The sequence below is a fragment of the Delphinapterus leucas genome, chromosome 20 (assembly GCF_059928025.1).
Source record: "Delphinapterus leucas isolate spDelLeu-1000000601 "Yukka" chromosome 20, BTC_Dleu_Yukka2, whole genome shotgun sequence".
Lineage (NCBI taxonomy): Eukaryota > Metazoa > Chordata > Mammalia > Artiodactyla > Monodontidae > Delphinapterus > Delphinapterus leucas.
Window position 1 is genome coordinate 42,439,562 of NC_143148.1, and position 24,938 is coordinate 42,464,499.

Consider the following 24,938-nt stretch of genomic DNA (forward strand, 5'->3'; position numbering starts at 1 on the left):
AGGCCCAGAAGTACACAATGTTTTATTGAAAAAAGTCAGGCTTCAGCTGGCTCGTTCCATTCAGCTCGGCTTGGTGGGAGTCCCTGCCCACAGTAGCCTGAGTCAGATCTTCCTGCAGGCTGGCTTGGCCAGACCCCTCCCTGGTCGCCCTTCCCCTCCTCTCTGATGGTGACATTCAAACAATAAATATGCAATAAATAGCACTCCTGGGCCAGCTGCCTTCAAACCCCACATCAGCCCCCACCAGTCTTCTGAGTCAGGACAGGCGTCCTGGGGTGCTGGACAGGAAGTCCCCAAACCTCTCAGGGTCTTGCAGGACCTCGGATCCACCTCCATTGTCAGGTCTGGGCCCAGTCTCCAAGGAGACCTAGCAAAGCTGGGTCCAGGGCAGGGCTGGGCAAAGCAGGGCTGGCGGGCGGGTGCTGGGAGGGGGCTGTTTGTTACCCTGGACGCCTCCACTCTAGGCCACAAGTCTGTATTGGGCTCAGGAGTAGATGGTGATGACTTCACGGCCACCACCACGGACCAACAGCACCCGTTCGAGGCCCTCAGTCAGCACCTCCAGGAACTCCATGTCTGTAGGGCATCGAGTCAAGGAGGCAGCACCCAGGGAAGCACCAAGGGGCACCCAGGGAAGTTTGGCCCGTCAGTCAGAGCTGGGTGCCCTGGCACCCCCTAGGGTACCCAGGGAGAGGAGCTCCTGGCCTGACCTCACACACTGTCCACCTCCCCACTGCCCACCTCTTTACAAAGGGATACAGTTCTCATCGCCCTCGCTGTTCTTGGGTGGGCCGGGCATGTTCAGTAGGACCAGGCGGGCGTCATGGGAGCGTGTGACAATGACTTCATTGAGCTTCACAGCCGTGTGCATGCGCCGCACATTGGATTGGTCCCTGAAGGTAATGCAGCTGAACATGGGCCCCGCCCCTGGCCCACCCACAGGGCTTGTCTGCCCCCATCCCACCTCCAACCCCAGACCCTAATGTGGCTGGGTCCATTTCTGCTGCACTCACGGCTTAATATGTACCAGCTCCCGGAAGTTGTCAGGGGCATGGCTGGGGTCCCAGGGCTCTGCTGCCATATATTTGTCCCGTGTCCATGTCATCTGGATCTTGTCAGTCCCAGCTGCAGACTCTTCCTCCTCGTCTGAGTACAGGCTCTCCAGCCGCAGGGCTGAGTGCCGGTCCTTGACCAGCTGGGCCTGAGGACAATCAGAGGAAGTCTCCTCAGTGCCATGGGAAAGGGTGGGCCTGGCTGGCCCAGCGTGATCACCCAGCCTTAGGGAAATGGGTGGGGCTGGGGTGAATCATTCTGATGCTCCCACCTGATGGCGTCTCCCAAGGCCTGACCCTGCCCTGGACTGAGAAGGCCACTGACCTCTCGCTCCCGCTCAGTCTTGGTCAGCCTCATTTGCCGCAGCATCTGGGAGCGCTGCTCCATCATCAGTGTCCGCTCGTAGGTATATGCAGAGATGTCGCTGTTATGCTGGGGAGAGGGTGAGCCATGAGGACCGCGCTACGTGGGGCAGGGTATCCACAGGGCTACGTCGGGCAGGTGGCTTACCATCTCCACCACTTCCACCTCTGCCTCGAGGCGCAGGTGGTACAGGAAGACAGCCAGATCCTTCTTCATCTGGATGCTGTTGTCATCCATCTGGGCCACCGTGAAGATGCGCATCCGGCACTTCCTCCAGACCTGTGGCAACAGAAGGTGGTGGTTCAATCACACCCCACCCCTTCAAGGGCCCAGCCCCTCTCACCGGGGCCCAACCGCCTGGCCCACCTTGTGCTGGCGTAACAGGAAGGGCAAGAGCATGAGCATGCCGCCGTCGTGGACAATCCACCACACATCGATGTGGCCCTCCAGGTAGCGCTCGTGGTTGCTGGGGTAGAAGGCGATGTTCTTGGGCACGAGCAGGGCCAGGTGGGCGGCCGTGGTGCAGCGCACGGTGTCTGGGGAGGAGGGGCACTACTGATCATCAGCCTGTGACCCTCTGGCCTCTGTCCCCACTTGACCCCTGCCCCTGTCCTATGTGGTCGAGCCCAGGCCCTGACCCTCACGCACCAATAAAGGTCTTCCAGGCACGTGGGTCCTCACTCTGTCGCCAGCCGTAGGGCCAGCCCAGCACCACGGAGTTATGCCTCATGCCACCCAGGCCGCAAGACTGGATGAGGTGGGCCAGCCCCTCACGCACCTTGCTGGCCACCACCACCTGGCAGAAGCCCTTCACCTTCTCAATCTCCATCATGTTCTTGATTGTCTGTGGGGAACATAGCAGAGTCAAAAAGCAAGGCCATCAGCGTCCCCTCTGCTGGGCTCCCCACCAAGGCCCCTAGGGCGCAGAGGGTGGGGGTGGGGGTGGGGGAGGAGACGGGGGCAAGCTGCCCACCCAGATGCCATGTTTTCAAGATGGAACAGTTATAACCCCCTTGCGCCAGCTCTCAGCTGGCAGCAGTGCTGTCCACCTGGCTGGCTGTGCACCAGCTGCAGCCCAGACAACTCTAGTCCAGTTCAGTGTCCTCCCAACACCGTCCCCTTGCAGCAGGCACCTGCTCAGCGGCCTGGGCCTCGCCATAGCTCTCCAAGAAGCTGCCCTGGATGACAGAACCAACAATGGTCAGGCCCTTGCCGGCCTTAAGCTGGGAGGCGAAAGTGAGGAGCCGTGGGTACTTCACATGAAGGTCCTCATCTAGCTTCAGCAGCACCAGCAGCTGAGGTCTGTGGTGGCCGAATGGAGAGGGAGCCTGAGACCAGGGCCAGAGGTTTCCAGGGAGCCCAGCTCCTTCCCTTCCTGGCTCACAGGCCCCTACACGTAGCAGTGATCCAAGGGCCAAATAAGCAGGATGCTGCCCCTGGCAACTCAGGACAGGGAGCACGGACTAGGGAGGGGGAGCCAGCACCTCTTGACTCTCCCACCCTCACAGTGCCTGAGCTGGGCCCCACCAGGCCGGGCGTGACTCACCGCCAGTTCTTGGTGTGAGGAGGTCCCTCCTCTAGCCGCAGCAGTGCATAGCGGGCAGCACTCAGGGACAGGCCTCGGATCCCGTCGCCCCACTCCTTCTCAGCCCTGCAGAGGCCCCCACAACCTGGTAAGCCCCTGGTCCCACCCAGGGGTTGCGTCCGTGTGTAGGTGAGATGAAGGGGCCAGGCCCGAATCACAGTCCCCCAGCCCCAGCACCACGGTGGCTAACAAAGGACGGCTCAGCTCCCCACAACCCAATGAAGAGTGGCCCAAAGGCCCCAAGCAGGTGGCAGCCCTCACTCACCCTTGGTACTCAATGTACTTGTAGATCATGCCGGCAATGAGCATGGCAACCAGGGCATAGTACCAGGACGAGACAAACATAAGAGCCAGGCAGAGGCTCATGCCCAGGAAGGACAGCGCCCTGGGCCAGAGAGTGGGAAAGGGCCAGAATCAGGGAGAGACCAATAGGGCCCCAGGCCCAGACCCCCAATCTCTCACCAATAGCAACTGCTGCCCAGAAAATTCAAACCCCATCCAGAATGGGGCTCCCGGCTTCCCCAACAGCTCTTGTGTCAGAGGACCTGGCTCAGGCCCAGCTGGCACTTACCAGTGATAGTACTTGAACCGAGGCCGCCAGTTGGGGGTCCTTAGGAGCGTCTGCACAGCACAGGCCAGGTTCACAAACAGGTAACACATCAGGAAGAACCTGCAGCACAGGGAGTGGCCGGTACAGAGCGGCCTCCTTGGCAGCCAGGTACCTGATGTCCCTGCCCTTCCAGGCTGGGCCTGGATGAGGAACCAGGACATGTCATGGCCCTGCCGTGCACAGGCTCAGGCAGGTCTTCTCAGCCTCACCACACCCAGTCCCACAGCCTGATGCAGATGGGACACTGCAGCAGTGTCCGCAGAACCAGGTCTTAGAGGATGGGCAAGTGTTCACAGGCAGAGGAGGGGAAGGGGGTTCAGGCAGGGGGAACAGCTGTGGAAGAGGATGGTATCGAGGAGGGCTCAGCGTCTGGAGACGGCTAGACAACAGTCAGGCCTCTGGCCTGGGTGACCAGTTGGATGAGGGGCTGTCATGAATGTGGGGAGAGTGGGTCAGGGGAAGACAACAAGGGCCATTTTGAATCACTGAGTTAAAGACACTTGAGGGACACTGCGGTGGGTGTGGGAGACTGGGATGGGGGAGGCCTACCGCATGAGCCCTCCAGGAATGACAGCTGAGGGGCAGAGGACTGAGTGGAGGGGACGCCAACCTTTATCCTCAAGAAGGCAGCAGGGCTTACGAAAGAGGGCGTGCCAGGGGGCAGGGACTCCCATGAGGTGTCCCATTAGGGCTGCCAGGAGGAGCCAAGTGATAAGGCTGAGATACATCCTCTGACTTGGGCAGTAAGGGGCCACCACCCAAGAAGACTGTGGCAAGAACAGTTTCAGGTGTGCGCTGATGTGTGGGTGGAGCTGGGCAGTAATGGGCAGAGGTGTGCTGGGGGGAACAAGAGAGCACTGACCCCAGCAGGCCTGGCTGGGGCTGGGGGGCAGCTACTTCGGGGGGAAGGGGGTCCCTCTCAGTCTCACAGGCTAAGTGGGGCAGCGAAGGCTGGCTCAGTCATAACTGAACAAGCAAAAGGAGCACTGGCAGTGGAGCAAGATGTGTGAAGAGAGGTGGAGTGGGCCCCAACCCTGGCAGAGGTGAACACAGCAAGGACACGAGCCCTGCCGCCAGGACCCCTGGAAATTGCCGCGTGCTCATCACCTCCTGCAGGGCACTGGCAGATTCAGATGCCCAGCATTCCAGAACTTTAAAAGCAAACAACTTTGAAAACGGATGAGGTAGTGGTGGCCTCATCAAGGTGCTAGAGACCAATGCTTGCCCTGACCCTGCTCTGGGGGTCTCCCACAGAGGCACATGGGACCTACTGGTCTCTTTAAAATTTCTGAGTAAGTGCCAGGCTTGCTCCAGAGGCAGAAGTGGCTGAGCTCTGCCAGGCAAACATTCCCCCATACAGCCTGACACATCTCCCTACTGCGCCCTCAACACCAGACAGGGTCACAGAGCTGCTGGGCAGGGCCCCCGGCTGAGGAGTGCTGAGAGTGCAAGGAGCCTTTCCCAAGACCATCCCCCAGCCCTGCCCTGAGCCCCAGCTCACATGGATAGAATGGGGGCCACCATGTCAAGGGAGGCGATGAGGATGCCCAGCTCAGCGATGAGTGCTGTCAGGAGGAGTGCCCATGTTGGTTCGCCATTTGCCTTGCCATGGCCAAAAACCTGCAAGCACCAGGGTCAGTGGGGTCCGAAGTGAAGAAGTTGGTTCCACTGCCCCCATTCCACACCTAAGGCCACAAGTCACAGTCTGGCCTCTATCATGAAGTCCTTCTGGGGCTCAGGTCACACCCATGCCTATCCTGCTAGGTACGAGTTCCTCTGCCCTCCACTTCCTCAGGCCTCTCTGCTGTGGATGAGCCACAGACAGGCCTTGGGGATTCTGGGCCCAAGCAGCTCTGCCAACAGCAGGGCAGGGCCAGGGCCAGGGCAGCTCTCAGCAGCTCTCCATGGATAGCTGCATGGCCCTGGCCCCCAGCAGGATAAAACGCGCCCATACTTATCTCCTACCTCTCTGCCCCAGCCGGTGTGAGGGGCCAGGAGCACCCAGGCGGTGGGGAAGTGCAGAAGGCTCACCCGGAGGAAGGGGATGATGTTGTCCTTGGCGATGGCCTGCAACAGGCGTGGTGCCCCAGTGAGGCTCTGTAGGCCGGCGCCGCAGGTTGAGAAGAAGGAGCCGATGACGATGACCCAGGGCGAAGGCCAGGCTAACGTGCCCACCACCAGGTTCCTGCTGACGCCATCGCCGTACCTGCAGGGGCCGGACTCAGGCCATGTTCCATGCAAGGAGCCCCCCAAACCCTGGGTGGGGTCGCCCAGAGTGAGGGTTGGCAGAAGTCAGGAAGGATGGCTATGGTGGACAGAGCTCTGGCCCCTCAGCAGAGGCCAGGCCACCAGCCCCTATCCTTTCCCCTCAGCCCAGTCCCGATCTGATGTCACCATCCTCTCAGAAGCAAAAGTTCTGCTGGGGCCTGACCCACCACTGGCAACCAGCAGCCTGAGGACATGTGTGGAACCACGTGTGCAAGGGGGGCCGGTGTCAGGGCAGCAAAAGCTGAGCCCAGTGCCACGGGGAGGGGCCCAGATCACTCACTTGTCCCGGAGGACCACACCCTCGATGCAGGCGCCAAAGAGAACCACGCTGCTGAAGTCTGTGGCTGCGTCAAGGAAAGCTCGGCCTCCGCTGCCACTGCCGTCCCCGTGCATCCCCGCACAGCGCCCAAGGGCCCCTCGCCCAAGCCTTAGCTGGAAGACTCAGCTGGGACACCTGCAGCTGTGGGTTTCGTGTTGTGTACACACCCCTTGAGTGTGCGTGTGTGTGTGAGGGGTGAGGTACACATGCACACATAGGGAGTGTGTCTGCGCGTGCCAGCTGGTGACTTATACACAGGCAAGTACCTCCTGTCCCCCTTCCCCACCCACCCCAGGCCTGGGAAAGGATACACACAAGGGAGGTTGTAACAATGGCCAGAATGGTCCCCACTGGGATGGACTTCTGTGCATCTCGGAGGTCCCCGGAGCGGTTTGAGCCAGCCATAATGCCTCCAAAAACAAGGAAACTCCCTGAGGGGCTCCCCGGGAGTGGGGGCAGGGCAGGGTGGGTGGGCAAGAGGGCTCACCTGTTACGGAGGGGAAGAAGATGCCGACTAGCACGGTGAAGGATGTGGCGATGTCGGCCACCACATACAGGGGCAGGCTCTCCTTCAGGCCAAGGGCGTCTGTGGAGGGCAGCCCGTGCTTCTCCACGACCTCACCCTTCTCCAGGTAGGTGCTCCACAGGTTTTCTGTGGGAGCAGCAGCATCACCACTGCAGCCCCACCTACTTCCCAGGGAAGTTTGGGGCAGCCCAGCCAGAGGCTGCAAATGTAAGAGGTTCTCGGGGTTCAGGGGGGTGACTTCAGCCGAATGGCTACGGTGTCAGCCACCGGGCTGCTCTGGCCACAGGGAAGGAGCTGTCTGGCTACAAGTCTGAAAGGCGAAGGTGGCTGAACCACCATCACCTGCCACTGCCTGCCTCCTAGACAGAGGCCCTTTATGGCTCCTGTGAGAACAATCACAGGCAGGGTCAGGGGCTGGTGGCTGGGGAGAAATGGGCTGCCAGAACTTTCTGGGGGTTGTTGAAGGCCTGGGACACTGGCCAAACAGGCTCCGTTCACCCGAAACCCAGCTGCCAGGAGCCAGGCTGAGAGGACACGGCTGGGCTGGGAAAGCAGCCAGAACTGCCTCCCATTCCTGAGCTGGACACACAAGGACGGCTCTGTGCTAATCCATCCTTCTGTGCTCATTCCCTACCTCCTGCTCAGTGTGGGGGGCAGGAGCAGGACAGGAGGGAGGACGCACCCTGGAGCACGCCAGCAGCTGCACCAGGGATGCCAGGGATCTCAGTCACATTGTTGAGCAGAAAGTAGGGGTCGCAGGAGTCTGCGGTGAGGTTGGGGCTGTGGCAGAAGAGGCTCCAGAGCCGAGTGGCCACCGTCTCATTGTCCACCACGGCTGTCTTGGCACAGACATCAAACTGGTCCCGGGACAGGGTCCTATTGCCCAGCATACATACTCTGTGGGGCGGAGGGGGGGACAGAAGCATCAGCACCTGTTCAGCCAGAGACCCCAACCTGCTTCCACCCTGTAGCCTCTACAACTCAAGGCATCAAAGGCCATCCACGTGGGAAGGATGTCAGTGCAATGCCTGGATGTATTCCCAGGTTACTTACGGAAACACGGGAGGGTCAAAAATAGACTTGATGCCCCCAGCATAGATGGAGAGGATGGAGATGATCACACAGGCCAGGAAGAGCGAGGCAAATTTGTTCACATACTTGACACCAACAAACACCACCAGGGTCATGAAGGTCAGAAAAATGGTCCCATACACCCGCATATTGTTCAAGGTGGCACTCGACATGTCATGAGTGTCTGTTGGGTAAAAAATGGCGGCTGGTGGGGCAATGTAGGTCTGAAACAAGAAAACAGATAGAGGAGGTTCAATCTTCCTATGTGGAGAGTCAAGCCCAATATTTTGGTTTTCTTTTTTTAAGAGTATCCAGAGGGGGGTTCCCTGGCGGTCCAGTGGTTAGGACTCAGTGCTTTCACTGCCGTGGCCCAGGTTCAATCCCTGGTTGGGGAACTAAGACCCCATAAGCTGCACGGCCAAAAAAAAACAAAACCAAAAAAGAGTATTCAGAAAAAGCCAGTCACAAAAGAGCATATATCGTATGAGTCCATGTATACGACAAGTCCAGAATAGGTAAACCTGATTAAATCTTTATCTATCTATCTATCTCGCTGCGCCGGGTCTTAGGTGCAGCACGTGGGATCTTTGTTGCAGCGTGTGGGATCTTCGTTGCGGCATACAAGATCTTTTAGTTGCAGCATGCGGGATCTAGTTCCTGACCAGGGATCGAACCCGGGCCCCCTGCATGGGGAGCATGAAGTCTTAACCACTAGACCACCAGGGGAGTCCTTGATTAAATCTTATTGAAGACAGAAAGCAGATTAATGGGTGCCTAGGGCTGGGGGGAATGGAGAGTGATCACTAATGACCATGGGATTTCTTCTTGGGGTGATGAAAATGTTCTAAAATTGACTGTGGTGATAGTTGTACAACTTCATGAATATACTAAAAACCATCCAATTGTATACTTTAAATGGGTAGTGAATTGTATGGTATGTGAATTATCTCTTAATAAAGCCATTATTGGCTTCCCTGGTGGCACAGTGGTTAAGAATCCGCTTGCCAATGCAGGGGACACGGGTTCGAGCCCTGGTCCGGGAAGATCCCACATGCCGCGAAGCAACTAAGCCCGTGTGCCACAACTACTGAGCCTGCGCTCTAGAGCCCGTGAGACACAACTACTGAAGCCCGCACACCTAGAGCCTGTGCTCCACAACAAGAGAAGCCACCACAATGAGAAGCCCGCGCACCGCAATGAAGAGTAGCCCCTGCTCACGGCAACTAGAGAAAGCCCGCACACAGCAACAAAGACCCAACGCAGCCAAAAACAAATAAATTAAAATAAATTAAAAAAAAAAAAAGCCATTATTTACAAAAAAGAAAAAAAGGATCCAGACACAGGAGTTGACCTGAATAGCTAAATAGCAGAAGTGGAACAGTTTGAGGAGCAAAAAAATAATGACAGCACAGGATTATGAGCCAAAGAATAAAATAAATATCCAGGAGTCCATGGGACTTCCCTGGTGGCGCAGTGGTTGGGAGGCTGCCTGCCAATTCAGGGTACACGGGTTCGAGCCCTGGTCTGGGAAGATCCCACATGCTGTGGAGCAACTAAGCCTGCGTGCCACAGCTACTGAGCCTGTGCTCTAGAGCCCGCAGGCCACAACTATTGAGCCCATGCGCCACGACTACTGAAGCCCGCTTGCCTAGAGACCGTGTTCCGCAACAAGAGAAGCCACTGCAATGAGAAGCCCGCACCACAACAGAGTAGCCCCGGCTCGCCACAGCCAGAGAAAGCCCGCGCACAGCAACGAAGACCCAAGGCAGCCAAAAATAAATAAATAAATAAATTTATTTAAAAAAAAAAAAAAAAATATATATATATATCCCCAGGAGTCCATACTGATATAAATACATGGTTGAATAAATAAACAAATGGAAAAAGGACAATTTCCTTACAGAAAAAATCAACATAACAAATGTAGGAATGTGGGTTGGGGCTTCCCTGGTGGCGCAGTGGTTGAGAGTCCGCCTGCCGATGCAGGGGATGTGGGTTCGTGCCCCGGTCCGTGAGGATCCCACATGCCGCCGAGCGGCTGGGCCCGTGAGCCATGGCCGCTGAGCCTGCGTGTCCGGAGCCTGTGCTCCGCAATGGGAGAGGCCACAACAGTGAGAGGCTCGCGTACCGCAAAAAAGAAAAAAAAAAAAAAAAAGTAGGAATGTGGGTAATAGAAAAACAAACAGGGCTTCCCTGGTGGCGCAGTGGTTAAGAATCCGCCTGCCAATGCAAGGGACACGGGTTTGAGCCCTGGTCCAGGAAGATCCCACATGTCACAGAGCAACTAAGCTCATGCGCCGCAACTACTGAGCCTGCACTCTAGAGCCCGTGAGCCACAACTACTGAAGCCCGCGCACCTAGAGCCCATGCTCTGCAACAAGAGAAGCCACCGCAATGAGAAGCCCGCGCACCGCAACGAAGAGTAGCCCCCGTTCTCAGCAACTAGAGAAAACCCGCGTGCAGCAGCAAAGACCCAATGCAGCCAAAAATTAAATAAATGAATAAATAAATTTATAAAAAGAAAAAGAAAAACAAACAACAAAACCCCCAGAATATCCAGGAACAGGCTCCACGCAACAGACAGGGGACCTGGAGGTGGGAATAGACAGGCAGTTCCTCTAGACATCTACTGTCTGGATGCCCAGGGGTGGGCACTCTTTACCCTGTGCTCCCCACTGCTCCTCCCCCTCTTCTCCCACCACGACGGCAGTTCAGTGGGAAGCGGGAAACTGATTCAGAGCACACATGAGGCCCACAGAGGTGGCACTGACCTCCAAACAGGGTCCTGTGGCTGTTCACCCTGATTTAGGGATGAGGATAAGATGGATCTGAAGGGCTTTATTAGCACAGAGCCCTGGGGGAGACAGAGATGGCTAGAGCCCACATGAGCCTGGGAGGCAGGCTCTGAGTCACCACCAAGATCTGTCTCTGAGTTAAATGCAGCAGTTCACAGACCACCTGCCATGGTTGAAATGTTGCCCGAGTGGATGGAACATCCAGGGTCAAGGTGAAGACAGCCAGGCCCCTAGCTTGCCTGGCCCAAACTGGGAAAGGGCTGAAGGGGAGACTGGCTTGAACAAAGATCTTTCTCCCTTGAAGAGGCCTCCCTCATTATAAGCCCTAGACCCTGACCAGAGGTGAAGGGAGCATGAGCCGCCTGGGCCTACGGGAAATGGACTGTTTGGACAAGACCAGAGTTGGCCAAGGCTTAGCCTGACTCACCAGCAGGATCTCAATGGCCCCCAGGATGTACATAGCCGCTGCAAATGTTGTTCCCAGGTAGAAGCACAGGCCAACAGCCCCTCCAAATTCTGGTCCCAGCGAGCGGGAGATCATGAAATAGGAGCCCCCAGCTACAACAGAAAAAGCATACATAGGTCAAGGCTGGTTCTTCTTCAAGGGGGCGTCTCCCATGACAACCCTTCACAACCATCCAGAGGGACAGGGACTGCTTTTTCCATTTATGAACGAGCAGAAGGGTTAGAAGACTTGCCCAAGGCAGCATGGTTAATAAGTGGCCAGGCTGCGGTCGGACCTGATTTCCATTTGACTCCAACACCCAGCACGGGCCAGTGACATGAATACTCTGCTGGGGCAGCTCTAGGTCCGCAGCAAAGCCTAAGTGGCCTACTGTCCCCCACCTCCCTGCAGTTAGGTCAGTCCTCGCAGCCTCCCCTGGTTGGGTGTGTCCTATCTCAGCATGCCTCACCCCTCCCAAGAGCTATCTCTGTTAGTCTGACCCTCCAGACCAGGGCAGGGACTAGCTTTTTGCCCCTAGGGCCGGCCACTGGGTGAATGTCCATGGCTGACCCTCCTGCCCTGAATCTGTGCTTCCATCAGAGTCTAACACCCCTGGCAAGACTGAGTCAACACTGGACCCCAGGGCCAGTGAGGGTGCAGGGGACAAGAACAATCCCATGCTGCTGGTTGAAGCTGCTCCTGATGAAACTTCTCTGGTGAAAAATCTGGCAACAGGGATCAAGAAGCTTTAAAAAGGCTAATAATCCCTTTCATGCTGTAATCCCACCTCTAGGACCCTCTTCTAAGGAAACTGCCAGGGGCGTGAACAAAGATCAGTGTGCAAGGCTGTTTATGACAATAATGTTTACAATAGTGAAAAAGTAGAACCCAAGAGTAGGAGAATAACAAAAATTAGGTAATGTCAATCCTGTTTTAAAAACACAAATGAACTGTTTCCAGCACTTGAGAAACACACAGACACACACACACACACACAGACACACACACACACACACAGAGTTTGGGGAAAACAATACATCTCAATACTTTACAAGACCCTAAGACCATGTATGAAAAGGCTAACAGTTTTGACCTTAGGATGGTGGGATTATGGGTACTTTTCATTTTCTTTTCTACAGTTTTTGCACTTTCAAACCCTCTATGGTAAACATATATTGCCTTTTTTCCCCTATTACTTTTATACTAATGCTAATAAAGCTGTTATTTGAAAAAAACAGAAAAGGATTCAAACACAGAAGCCAACCCGAATAGCCAAATAGCCAGAGTGGAACAGGTCAAGCAAAACAATAAATAATGATGGTACTAAGATTATGAGCCAAAGAATAAAATAAATATCCAGGAGTCCACAGTGATATAAATACATGGTTGAGTAAGTAAAAAAACAGAGTTTCTGAAAACCAAGTCCAATCTCATCATCCCGGCTGAAAACCCTCTGCATTGTCTATACTGTAATCCAGTGTGGCCCAGACTCCTTGGCTTGGGCCACCAGGTATGCCCCATCACCTTCTTTATCAGCCCCAGCCCCCGCTTTTAAAAAAAGTACTTTTATCCAAAAAAAAGCCCAAACAAACAAAACACAAAACAACAGCAATCTCAAACTCTGTCAAGCAAGGATGCTCCTAAGTGGTAGCACTGTCATCACGTCAAGGACTAAGATCCCACCAGAAAACTGCCTGGAAGCGGGGCAATGAGTGTTCCTAGGCATGTCAAGGTGGATTCTGGGCCCATCCCCTCCTCAGGCCTGAGTGGTGCTCACCCACCTGGAACCACACCGTTGGTGGCAATGGCGCTCATGGAGATGGCCGTCAGCAAGGTCTGTGGAAAGGAGGGCCTAGGTGAGCAGCTCAGCTGGGTGGGCTCTGGGGCCCTGCCCCAGCTGGGATACTCACACAACAGCAGCAAATGAGCACAATGAGGAGGGCCTGCAGCACACCGGCCGTGCCCACCATCCAGGTCAGCCGCAGGAAGAGGATAACCCCGAAGATATTCTGCAGGCAGGGCAGGTACACCCCCATGAGGGTGCCCATGCTGGGTGCCTATGGAGCAAGAGAGGGAGGGGGAGACAGAGCGTCAGAGGGGCCCAGATGCTCCACGGAAGGCCAGCCCCTGGTCACGTGACAGTCCCCCGCCCCCAGGGTGTTCTACCAGAGAACAGGTTGGAGAGGGATATTCCAAGTGGAGTCCTGGGGAGTGCAGGGGGTAAGGTGGGAGGATGTCTGTGTTGACTTTGATACATGAAGAAACAGTTTGGGACTGGGAAGGTATAAAACCTGATTCTTTTCAAAACCGCACGTGTGAGCTTTTGAGCCTCACCTCCCCCTCATGGTACTGCCCCCTTCCCTTCCTCTCCTCTTTTATACTTCTGCAAAGTGAGGTCTGTGTCAGATCTCCACCTTCCCACCCAGCATGACCCATGTCACCCAAGCCAGAGTCTAAGAAGTTGTTCCTGACCCTCCCTCTCTCCAACCCCCCAGTTCAGTCCAGTGGACACTGAGTCCTGCCCAGTCTGCCTCTCAAGCTGCCCTGAGATCAGCCTTCCTTGCCTCAGCCTTAGTCCCCTGAACCTGGGGCACTACATCTGGGGCACCTGGATGGTGCCTTCTTGTGCCTCTCAACCTCTCCACACTCCAGCCCGCTCTGCTGCCAGAACAGGTCTCTGAAAACCAAGTCCAATCTCATCATCCCTACTAAAACCCCTCTGCATTGTCTATACTGTAATGCATAGTGTGGGCCAGCCTCCTTGGCTTGGGCCACCAGGCCTGCCCCATCACCTTTGTCAGCCTCAGCTCCTGACAACATCAGTCCCTCAGAGCCTCTGAACCAGGGCATGTGCTGGGCTCTGCCTGGGAGGGTTACCCCTGCCTCACTGCCTGGCAAATTCCTCTTCAGTTAAACCTTCAGGAGACGTAACTGCTTCCTCTCCCAGGAAGTTCCCCCAGGTTGCCTTAGCTGGAGTTGGTACTTCCTCTTGCATCCCCTCAGCATCTGATATACCCTTCTATCATAGTGGTCACGGTAACTGTTCACTCGAATGACCATACTGGGTAGACGTGGCTTGTTCACTGTTCTATTATCAGCAGGCCCTGCTGGTACTCAAAAAGTGCTCCTGAGCCCAGCGAGCGATGCCTTAGAAGGCCTCTGGGATAACCTGTTGGGAAAATCCTGCATAGAGAGTAGAGACTCAGGCTGGAGGGCAGGTAGGGAAGGTCTAACGGGCATATCCAGGCAGGATTTCTCAGCTACCTAAGGGTAGAGTAGGGGCCAAACAGGAGGTCAGGGCAGACGCTGAAGCACAGGATTAGGGCTGGTGCCGCCTTCTTCTTCTTTTTTTTAAAAAAATATTTATTTATTTGGCTGTGCTGGGTCTTAGTCGCGGCCATGTGGGCTCTTAGTTGCGGGATGCAGGATCTAGTCCCCTGGCCAGGGATCGAACCCAGGCCCCCTGCATTGGGAGTGCAGAGTCTTAACCACTAGACCACCAGGGGAGCCCCATGTGCTGGTGCCTTCCTGAAGAACTGAGCCTCACATGAGAGCAGCCCAGAGTAGTGGGGCCCTGAGAGCTTCCACCAGAGCCCCAGCAAAGCCTGCTGCCCTGGAGCTGGGGTGGGAGAAAGAACTCTGGTCACAGGAACTCTTCTCAAGGGTCCAGGCCTGGGGCAGTATCTTTGTGCAGCCTTAAGGACCACAGAAGGGCCTAGAAGGGCCCGAGTAAAAACAAATGGTCCCTCAAACTGTCCTGCACAGTGTAGGTAACGGACACACCTCATCTGGGCTCTGTCTGAGCCCTTCTCAGAGGCCCTGGACCACCCACTGGATAGTAGCAGCTCCCAGTCCCCCATTTGAGGCTGAGTCACTCTGGGAAAAGGGCAGTGTGGGAAAGGGCAGGGCCGGAAATGCTTTCTGCATCTCCAAATAACCTCTGGCAGCCTCAGAAGGTCACCAGGCCACAGGCGGAGCGGCTGCCACAGAGAGGCTGCCTTGGGTCTTGGTGTGGTCTGGTTGGAGGACCGCCCTTCCGGCTTTAAGCTTTCCTTTTCTGAGGCCCCTGCTCAGACCTGCCTGGGCGAGGGCCACAGATCAGCGGCCCCAGCTCCCTAGCTTCCTACTGACTCTCTGTGGACTTGACCAGGCTCCTGCTTTCTCCATGAAAAAGCCACTGGCGCTGGGACACTCAGCCATCCTCTCACATCTTTAACCTAGGGCCAGGTGAGCTGGCAGGTAAGCTGAGGCTGGACCCCAGCATCCTCACAGGCTCCTCATAAGGCCAAGGGACCATGGCCCTTCACCAACTCAGAATTTCTTCTGACACCTTGTTGAGATGTACACTAGCCTTTCTTAGGGACCTTTTTACTCCCAGCCACCAGCTTCCTGGGCTTGGTCTGAAGGGACAGGGAGGAGGCTTTTACCCAAGGATCCCATCACCCACTGCAGGGCTAAACACAGATAGCCACAGATAGTCAGCCCTCTCTCAAGCGTGGGCTAGTTTGCCTCCCAGAATTGAGGGGTGCACATCAGCCTCTCGCCTTGGCCCACCTCAGTAAGGTCCAAATCTCATGGGCAGGTCTGAGGTTGGGGATTTGGCTTATTTCAACCAAGAGCTCCTCCTGCCTGTGCTGACCTCCAGCAAGAATACTACAGCTAGTGCCAGACTCAAGCTGCTTCCAAATCACAGCTTCTTCTCAAACCTCAGGGAGTCAGTAGACATGGAGGGAACGTTCTTTGCCTCCAAACTGAAAACGTAGGGGGGGAAAAACCCAGCATTCAGTTAAATTGAGCCCTGTCACACAGGGGAGCTGAGCAAAGATGTGCAAAGTCATCCCGAAGAGAGGACGGCTGGAGGGCCAGAGGCCTGGATAGTGACTAGGGATGGGACCAGCAGAGGGATAGGGAAGCCCCAAGAGGCATGCTCCTATCACCCCCAACCCTGGTGCTCAAGGAACCCAGGGACTGTCGGAGGGGTCTGCCAGTGGAGCTAACACAGCAAAAGGGTTTAGTCAACTGCTCTAGGTCACATAGCCCCGAGGGACAACCAGGTTCCTGGATCCAAAGGTAATATCCTTATCCATCCTGATGGGATGCCAGTGATCTGGCATTCTATAGTCACATACCTCGCAGTAAGCCCACAAGTCTCCCAGCGTTATGCATTGATCTTGTTTAGCTTAGTCACCTTAGGCAAGTTACTTAATACCCCAACACTCAAGCTTCCTCATCTGTAAAATGGGGATGAAACCAGCACCTGCCTCACAGCTTTGTTGTGAAGACAACATACAAGAACCCAAGCCCACTGCTTAGCATGATGCCTCACACACAGACAGACCTAAGTAACGTCACGTTCCACTGTTATTTTTGAGGGCCTCCCTGGTCCTATGCCCTGAGGGCCACCTCCCTGGCCCACCCCTTGAAGCCTCCTTGAGCCCAAAGCACTCAGTGCCCATCCTCCATGCTCACCAAACCTGGCACCTACTTCCCCCAGGATGCTCATAACTATGTGGGGAAACTGCCAACTCCATGGTGTTGAATCTGTCTTCCTAGGAGCGGCCTCTCTGCTGCCCCTGACCAGCGCACCTTGGCTGCTCTCCGGCGGGCACCCTCTCCAATCTCAGCCTCCTCATGCTCCTTGGCGCCCTGTGTGAGGTTGGTGTAGCTGACGAGCTTGCCCAGAAGAGATGATACCTTTGGGCGGATGTCCAGCTCTTCCTGTAAACGGAGCCACAGGGCAATCTGGCACCAGGCTACCTGTGTGTAGACAGCAGCCTGGCCTCTGGCCCCTTGCCAAGCCCTGAGGCAGGCCTGGGCTCTTGCCTGGGGAAACCCAAGCCAGCCCACTGGGCAGGTGTGGGTGCCACACCCCAGGACTCACTTCTCTCTGCCCCACCTTGGCTACAATCACTACCAGCCCATTTGCAAAACTACCTGCCTTGGGGGGAAAGGGCAGGACAGGGCATGGCTGGCAGACAGGGGAATGGCACGCTTTAGTCTGCCTGTTCGGCCTGGCCACCTCCCAGCTGTGAGTAGGCCTCTGGGACTCATATCTGCCCTCAACAAAAAAGCCACCCTAGTCACCCCAGGGAACCAAGGAGGTCAAAAGAGGTGTGGGACAAGTGAAGTCTCTCTTATCTGCCCAAACCCTGATTGTCCTGGATGGTCTTCACCAGGCCTCACACCCTGTGAGTAACCCACCTCAATCCCCAAGATGGGATCCTGGAGCCCTAGCCCATCTGCAGGTGGGGCCAGGTCAAGAGGCCTCCCAGGGCTCCAGCTCCCATGCAGCATCCAGCACAGCTTCCCCAGCACTGTGCCTCCGCCTGCCTCTGGCCCACATTTAGTCTTTCCCTGTCTATCAGCTCCCTTCTGACCCTACACACGAGGAGAAGCTGGTCTGGTGTAAGAAGTAAAGATGCAGGTCTTTGCAGGTATATGGAGATTGAAGAGCTTATGAGACTTCCATGGGGCAGCTGAATGTGTGGGTCAGAATTTAGGGGCCTAAACCATGACTTCAATCCAGATACAACTTCTAAGCTTGAGTCTGAAAATGATAAAATTCAAGTTCAAAGGCACAAAATTGGGAATGTTTCCAAAGAGACATCCACTGAGGTTGCAGATATGGCTAGAGGGGGCAGATCCGGTGAGAAGGACCAGGGCTCAGTAAACTTGATGGGGACAGAGTTAGAGGAGTCAACCAGGAAGGCCAGGGAAGAGTTCACAGGAGAGGGAAGAATCATGGACTATGAGAAGTCCTAAAAGTGAAGGGGACAAAGGAAATCCTGAGGCAAGAAATACTGAGAGGTGGTGACCTTGCTGAGGGGCTGCATGGAAGTCAAAGGTGAACACCCCTGGAGGTGGTAATGGGGTACAGTGGCCTCTGGGAAAGCAGTTTCAGTTCAAAGGGCCGAGGGAACCACAGCCTGACTGCCAAGGGAGCGACACAGACAAGGGGAGACTGGAGGAGAAGCCGAGACATAAGGAGGCACAACATCCAGCCTGTCTGCTGAGCTAAAGCTTGGGTCCTGACAGGTCCCTGCCCACCCACCTCCCTGCCACACCTGGGGCCCAGAGTGGCTCCTCAGCTACCTCAAACAGTGCCAGGTTCCTGTCATGGTAGTCACTTCCTCTGGAAGCTTCCATGGGACAAAGAAAAGGGCTGTTCTCCTTGTGGTTGCCATGTCCTGTGGAGAGAGAGGAACGGAATCCCAGTCAGGGGCTGCCTACTGAAACCCCAGCATGCACTCCTCCCCAGCAGGCGTGCCGTCATCTCTGTGGAGCACTCTGTGGGCCAGTGTTACCATGCTGGGCCTGTTTCCCCATCATACCCTGCCAGCCTCCTTGAAAGGGCCAGAATTGGCAGTGACCTATGATCAAAACCCAGCACGTAGGGCTTCCCTGGTGGCGCAGTGGTTAAGAATCCGCCTGCCAACGCAGGGGACACGGGTTCAAGCCCTAGTCCGGGAAGATCCCACATGCCACAGAGCAACTAAGCCCGTGTGCCACAACTACCGAGCCTGCGCTCCAGAGCCCGTGCACCACAACTACTGAGCCTGCATGCCACAACTACTGAAGCCCGTGTGCCTAGAGCCCGTGCTTCGCAACAAGAGAAGCCACTGCAATGAGAAGCCCGCGCACCGCAGCGAAGAGTAGGCCCTGCCCGCCTCAACTAGAGAAAAACCCACGCGCGGCAATGAATACCCAACTCAGCCAAAAATAAAATAAATTAAAAAAAAGAGGACTTCCCTGGTGGCACAGTGGTTGAGAGTCCGCCTGCCGATGCAGGGGACACGGGTTCGTGCCCCAGTCCGGAAAGATCCCATGTGCTGCAGAGTGGCTGGGCCCGTGAGCCATGGCCGCTGAGCCTGCGTGTCCGGAGCCTGTGCTCCGCAACGGGACAGGCCACAACAGTGAGAGGCCTGCGTACCGCGCAAGAAAAAAAAAAAAAAGAAAAAGGAAAAAAAAAAAACAGCGTGTACACTCATCTAGCAGAGGGCACAGGTGTGAAGGGCCCAGACAGCACGTGTTAACACCAAGGGGCAGAGTCAACTGCAGGAGGGCGTGGCCCAGTCATGGCCCACCTTCAGACCACCCCTGAGACACACATTCCCATTTTCCAGCCCTTCGGGAATATCCAGTGTGCCGGGTGCCCAGGGCTCGGTGTCTTCAGGGCTCCCCCGAGGTGCTGCCCTCCAGACAGATGAAGCCACACAGGGCTCCTTCTGCCGCCATGGCCAGCCGGCCGCCTACTAGCCACCCCACCATGCACTGCGCAGGGGCGTCCTTGAGGGCCACCCGAGGCATGCCGGGAGGAGAGGCAAGCAGGAGACTGGCCAGAGAGCGGAAGTGGGTGCCTGAAGCTGTCTAGGGTCATCTAGGAAAGCCCTACGGAAGCCTGACCAGGTGGGTGTGGGACTAAGCAGGACTGTTGGCAGGACCCTCTTGTTGACCTACCTCCCTGTCCCCAGATCGCAGCTGCTTGCTCCAGACTAGGCAAGTGGCCAATCCCAGCATCCACCTACCCCCCAGGCTGGTGAGGCAGTGCCTCAGCACCAAGAAAACCTCACAGAAAGGAGCCAGATGCACCTTTTTTTAATACGCCTGCCTCAACTCTCAAAGCTTGGCTGCATTTTCTGGCCACCGGCATTCACACTCTTCCCTGTTTTCCAAACTGTGTCCACTGTGAGTCTCAGTGGGTGACATTCCCATTTTTTCATCAAGCAGGCAGAAGACACCAAGTACTCCTTTTCTAGTTGCTAACAGTAAAACCCCCTTCAGACAGTCTGACAGCTGCAGTGGCAGTGGCTGGAGGCTTCACAGCAAATGGAAAGATGACATCTTGGTTCAAACAAGCCACGTTGGTGTTGGATGGCAATGACTGTGGCAGCAGTGTTGGCCTGGTGTCCAGTGATGGAGGCGGCAACAGAAGTGGCTTCACTGATCCAGCCTAGTGGGGTATTCCAGCCATGCCTGATTTTGTGAGAGCTACCTGCCAACCTTTTCTGGTTAAATAGCCCGCAATCCATTTCTCTTGTTTGCAGCTAAGAATACTGAACGATGATACATCCTCTTCCATCTGATACATCCTCTTGCCATCAGTATGAGACTTAACTTGCCTTCTCTGAGCCACCAATCACTCAGCAGGTGCTACACTGTGGATTCTTTACTGTCCAAAGAGACTGACAGGGAAAGCACGCTGATGACAATTTCCGGGGCAAAATCAGCTGTTCCTTCCCACAGTATGTAAAAGTGGTACATCGCCTCATCTAGGAACCTGGATTAGCTAAGTAAGCCAAGAAGCTCAGTCCCAGAAGCTACATGGCTGTATGTAGGGTAATGCCAACGGCACAGTGGACAAAGGTAGTGGGAGTTCAGGCCAACCTACAGAACCATGTTAAAGCCTCGTGCGGGGACTTCCCTGATGGTGCAGTGGTTAAGAATCTGCCTGTCACTGCAGGGGACATGGGTTAGAGCCCTGGTCTGGGAAGATCCCACATGCCATGGAGCAACTAAGCCAGTGCACCACAACTACTGAGCCTGCGTGCCACAACTACTTAAACCCACGTGCCTAGAGCCCACGCTCCACAACAAGAGAAGCCACCGCAATGAGAAGCCCGCGCACCGCAACAAAGAGTAGCCCCCATTCACCACAACTAGAGAAAGCCTGCGCGCAGCAACGAAGACCCAACGCACCCAAAAATAAATAAATAGATAATTTTTTTAAAAAAGCCTCGTGGGGTCACGTAGCTCCTCAGACACCCTGTGACGTTTGCTGTGCCCTTGATGCTTGTTCAGGATCAGGATAAGAAGCCACAACAAAAATCTGAAAACCCAGTAACAATGCCCATTACACTGACAGCCCTTCAGTGAGAAGCCTCTGAGAAGTACTCTTGGATTTTTGTGACAAAAAAAATCTCCCCTGAATAAGTCAGAGGCTTCATTTTGTCAAAAAAAGGCAACTATAAGAGCTCATCTTATTTCCCTTTCTACCTTGGCTGCCAGGAACCTCTAAGCTAAATTTATTTTTTAGATGCAGTCACCATCTACCTCGTCTCAGAGTCCTTGCCTCTTTCCTCTGCACGGTTTTGACCTGACAGTAACAGTCCCTTGGGGAGGCATTTCTGTTGCACATCTCTTCTGATCCTTTTGTGGAAGTAGGTTGAAAGTAAAGTATAAATTATTCTAAACTCCTGCACTGCAGCCTGCCCCACCACTGTTAACCTCATCTCTCTGAAGACTGCACTAGTATCCAGAAAACACAGAGCTGAGCACACAGCAGTTCCCCCAAAATGCCTGTGGATGGTCCTCTAAGACCCAGCTGATCCTTGTCCCTCAGCCATGAGTCCAGGGCAGCTCAGAGCCCTTGCAAGGGTTACCTCTAGTCCTCAGAGCAACACTCCAGTAGATATCATTTACCCCCTTTTAGTAACAAGGAACGTAAAGCTCAGAGAGATTCAGAGGCAAGGTCACTCAGTGAGAGGGCCAAACTTGGGTCCCAGGATCCACCAGAGCCAGGTGGGAGCTGAGTTGTAGGTTCTACTCCTATTTTGGACCCCCACCCATCCCAGGAGGCACCCCAGGGTGCAGTGCAAGCCTTTAACTAGAGAAGAGTGTCTGGGGTTTGCAATTTGGCCAGGGTGTGCATACCCAAGGCTCTTGGTGCTCAGTGGCCAGCAGACTAGCTTGGATTCCTGAACCTCCCACTGTGTGACCCCGGGCAACCTGCCTACCCTCTCTGTGTTGCCTTGGTTTCCTTTTCTATGAAGTAGAGCTAGTAACACCTACTCTTCCAACTGCCCAGATGCATCAGAAAAGGGACAATCTGGTGCCAGACACTCAACAGGGATTCCGTGGAGTTCCCCAAAACCTCATTTAAAGACAGCTCCCATGGGACTGTGGGAACTGGGGTGGGGGGGGGGGCTGGTGTCTAAGCAGTGCCTGGATATCTGCACTGCCCTCAGCTATTCCAAAAATTCCACGGCAGGTCTGGGCATGCCTGCCAGGCCAAAGCTGCTCAGATACCACCTGAGACCCCTGGCGAACCACAGCATGAAGGCTGGGCCTGGGCGCTGCCTGTGAGGTACACATATATGTGTGCTCCTGCCAGCAGCTGTGAATGTACCAGCTGCAAGCAGGGATCCAGGTGACACTCCTGATCCCTCTGCTCACAGGTATCTGCCAGGGGTACCCCTCTAGAGCCTCTTCACCCCCTGCCCACAGGCCACAGTGAGCTGGGTGAACAGGCTCATCTAGGCCTTTGGAGCAGAGGTATGGACCTTGAGAGATTCAGACACCAAGCTGGGGGGTCCCCATAAGATGGACCTGAGGGGTCACTATTTTCGTGCCCCTAACCCTTTGCAGCCCCCACCAAGAAGGATCATAACCACTCACCAGGGTGCAGAGTGTCCCCCATACCGCAGACGCAGTCAAGATCTGGCTGAAAGGGAGGAAGAGGAGGAAGAAGGGGGATAGCGGGAGGAGCTGGCCCAGCCTGGAGGGACCTGGCAGGACTCAGCCAATGTAGCTCCAGTTCCCTATAGTCAGCCTGTGAGAGGCCAAGGCGGGGCCAGAGGCAGGACTCCGCTCTGCCTACCCACTGGTCCAGGCTGATCTTAGGGATGCAGCCCAGCCCAGCCCAGCCTCTGGGGAGAGCGAGCCTCCAAGGGCTAACAGAGGAGCAGGCGTGGATGCTGGCTCCTGCTCTGGCCACTGGAACAAGGCTAGGGGCAGGTGCCGGCATGGGGCAGGGGTTGAGATGTGTGCACCCACACAGCCGTGAAGCCTGTTAAATGACCATGATGTCCAGCAGCCTCTGCCACTGTCCTGTGCCATCTCCTCACACAGCAGCCAGGTGACACACATATAGCCATCACCCACATCAGGCATGGGTCACCTCAGTCATGTCACCATCACAGACAAATCAGCGTCAGATCAACATCACATCACCTGATACATGCCAACACACACGTTCCCTGCATATCTCCATCACGGTCAGTCACAGACGAAGCATTTGTCATCAGTCACATCACCATCCTCATCATCGATAACCCTGCAGGAAATGGTGGCCCACAAGAAGTGCTATCCTGACCCCACCTTCACTCTGCGGTATCCCACAGCTATACACTTGCACAAGCACAATTACACATGCATATGCTGCTACACATACAGACACATGTTCTCGGCAGTGTTCAGACTCCAAGAGTGGGCCCTGCAAGGACAGCCCCCTGGGGGGCTCCTGGGGGAGGAGATGGTGAAAGGGTCAAGGGCAGGCACCTAGGAGGGGAGGAGGGGTTTACCTTCAGGCCCAGTTTAACATCTAGGTTAAGAGTTAGGGCTCTGGAGGCTCCAACCCTCGATTTGAATCCCCTAGAGCAAGTTACATAAAGGCTCCATGCCTCAATTCGCTCCTTCCTAAGCTTGAGTAACATGACCTATCCCATGGGGGAAATTAGGAGGATTAAACGAGTTAATTCACTTCAAGTGCCTAGACAAGCCTGGTCCCGTGTGAGTGCTCCACAGATGCCCACTGTACCTACAGATGTAAGCTGGGATCCACGCAAGTGCACTCACAGGCAGTTACCCACTGACCCCCTCAGGCAGGCACAGCCTTCTTTCCAGGGCCCGGGAGTGCTGGCAGGGAAGGGGGAAGGGGAGGGGAAGGGAGGAGAGAGAGGGTAGTCTTAGGGAAAGAGGTGCTGCCGCACAAAAGTGTAGGCAAGACGGGAAGCGCTTAGGGGCGGTTCACAGGAGGTAGGAAGTGAAGGGTCTGGGGTCCGGGCTGCGGTCGTTGCTCCCAGCCGGGAAGGGCCAGAGATGGAGGCTCAGCGCTCTCCGCGCCCCGGGCGGCCCGGCTGGCCCGGCAGGCCTGGCCACGTCTGCAGCCCCCGCCCGCGGCCCGCAAGGGAGGAGCTGGGGCGGGGAGGGAGGCCCGACCTTAAGCGCGGGCGCCGGGGGCCGAGGAAAATTGTTTCTGCGCGCGCGGAGTAAGGGACTGCTGGCGGCGACTCAGTCTAAGAAAAGTTGGGCCCGCATCGACGTGTGCGCGCACCGGCCGGCGTCGGTGTGAGAGCGGGCCCCGCGTGGCCAGCTTCCCTGCCCCCGCCCCCGCCCAGGACCCCTCCGGGCGCGTCCTCACCCTCCGAGTCCTCCCGATCGGCTCGCTCCCCGTAGTCCACCCAACTGATACCCTCGAGGTTGTCATAGTCGCCGCGTCGCGGCCCGTCCACCGGCACCACGGTGAAGTGAGGCATCCTGCGCGCTCGGCCCCGCCGCGCCCGCCGCCCCTGCCGCCCGCCTGACCGTCCCCGCCGCCCCGGGCCGGCGTGCCCCGCCCGCTCACATTCCTCCCCGCTGCGCTCACTTCCTCCGCCCGCCCCCCGGGCCGCCCCTCGGGGGCGGGGAGCAGGAGGGGCTCGGGCCGGCTCCTCCCTGAGGGGGGGGGCAAGCGGAGTGAAGCCCCCGGGGCGGGAGTAGTACTCCACGCGCTGGGTAGGCTCGATTCCTGTGTGACCTCGGGTGGTGAGCCGCCCTCTCTGAGCCTTAGTTGCGGTACTTGTAAAATGGGGAAATGTGCTTCCACCTCTTGGGGCTGCTTGAGGGCCGTGAGATGGGGTACGGGGTGCATTGGCCCTGCGCTTTGTGCCTAGTGAGCGCTCAGTGACATTTCTGTGATTCAGGGACGGGGAAGGATAGGGAGGAGCGCAAAGGTCATTCCGGTCCTGCCCAGGGCCTCCCACCATTCCTGAGTACCCCCTCCCCATTTTCATCATCTCTCTCTTCCACCTCTCTCCTCCGCAACCTTGGAAACGGAAACCCAGGAAAGTCCCCTCCCTTCCCCCACCCTCCATGTCTCCCTGTTGGAGGCTGCTGGGGATTCCTGCCCCTTCAGTAGAGGCTGCTT

The 24,938-nt window shown here is 56.0% G+C and overlaps 1 protein-coding gene and 1 non-coding gene across 6 annotated transcripts; both read right to left on the minus strand.

The window, feature by feature from the left end:
- Positions 1-2: 2 nt before the first annotated feature.
- SLC12A4 (solute carrier family 12 member 4) lies at positions 3-24,341 on the minus strand. 5 transcript variants are annotated; one of them, XM_089903238.1, is made up of 25 exons: positions 24,174-24,316; positions 22,430-22,475; positions 18,128-18,222; positions 16,622-16,753; positions 12,946-13,092; positions 12,817-12,871; positions 11,018-11,148; positions 7,778-8,019; positions 7,407-7,621; positions 6,686-6,850; positions 6,510-6,608; positions 6,160-6,217; positions 5,643-5,817; positions 5,113-5,231; positions 3,573-3,671; positions 3,267-3,386; positions 2,963-3,067; positions 2,550-2,718; positions 2,065-2,260; positions 1,783-1,952; positions 1,564-1,695; positions 1,378-1,485; positions 1,014-1,201; positions 760-893; positions 3-576 (listed from the first exon to the last, which is right to left on the minus strand). In XM_089903238.1, the coding sequence occupies exons 1-25, from the start codon at positions 24,237-24,239 to the stop codon at positions 485-487; spliced, it is 3,258 nt and encodes a 1,085-aa protein (XP_089759364.1). In that variant the 5' UTR covers positions 24,240-24,316; the 3' UTR covers positions 3-484. The 5 variants fall into 5 exon arrangements, 3 of the variants coding, with proteins under 3 accessions (XP_089759364.1, XP_089759363.1, XP_022439121.2); XR_016391008.1 differs by lacking the exon at positions 22,430-22,475 and having other exon boundaries at positions 1,028-1,201; positions 5,577-5,817; positions 24,174-24,339; XM_089903237.1 differs by lacking the exon at positions 22,430-22,475 and having other exon boundaries at positions 5,577-5,817; positions 24,174-24,338.
- Positions 14,469-14,541, minus strand: TRNAG-CCC (transfer RNA glycine (anticodon CCC)). Its single transcript has one exon. It is a non-coding gene; the product is annotated as a tRNA-Gly (tRNA).
- Positions 24,342-24,938: the final 597 nt, after the last annotated feature.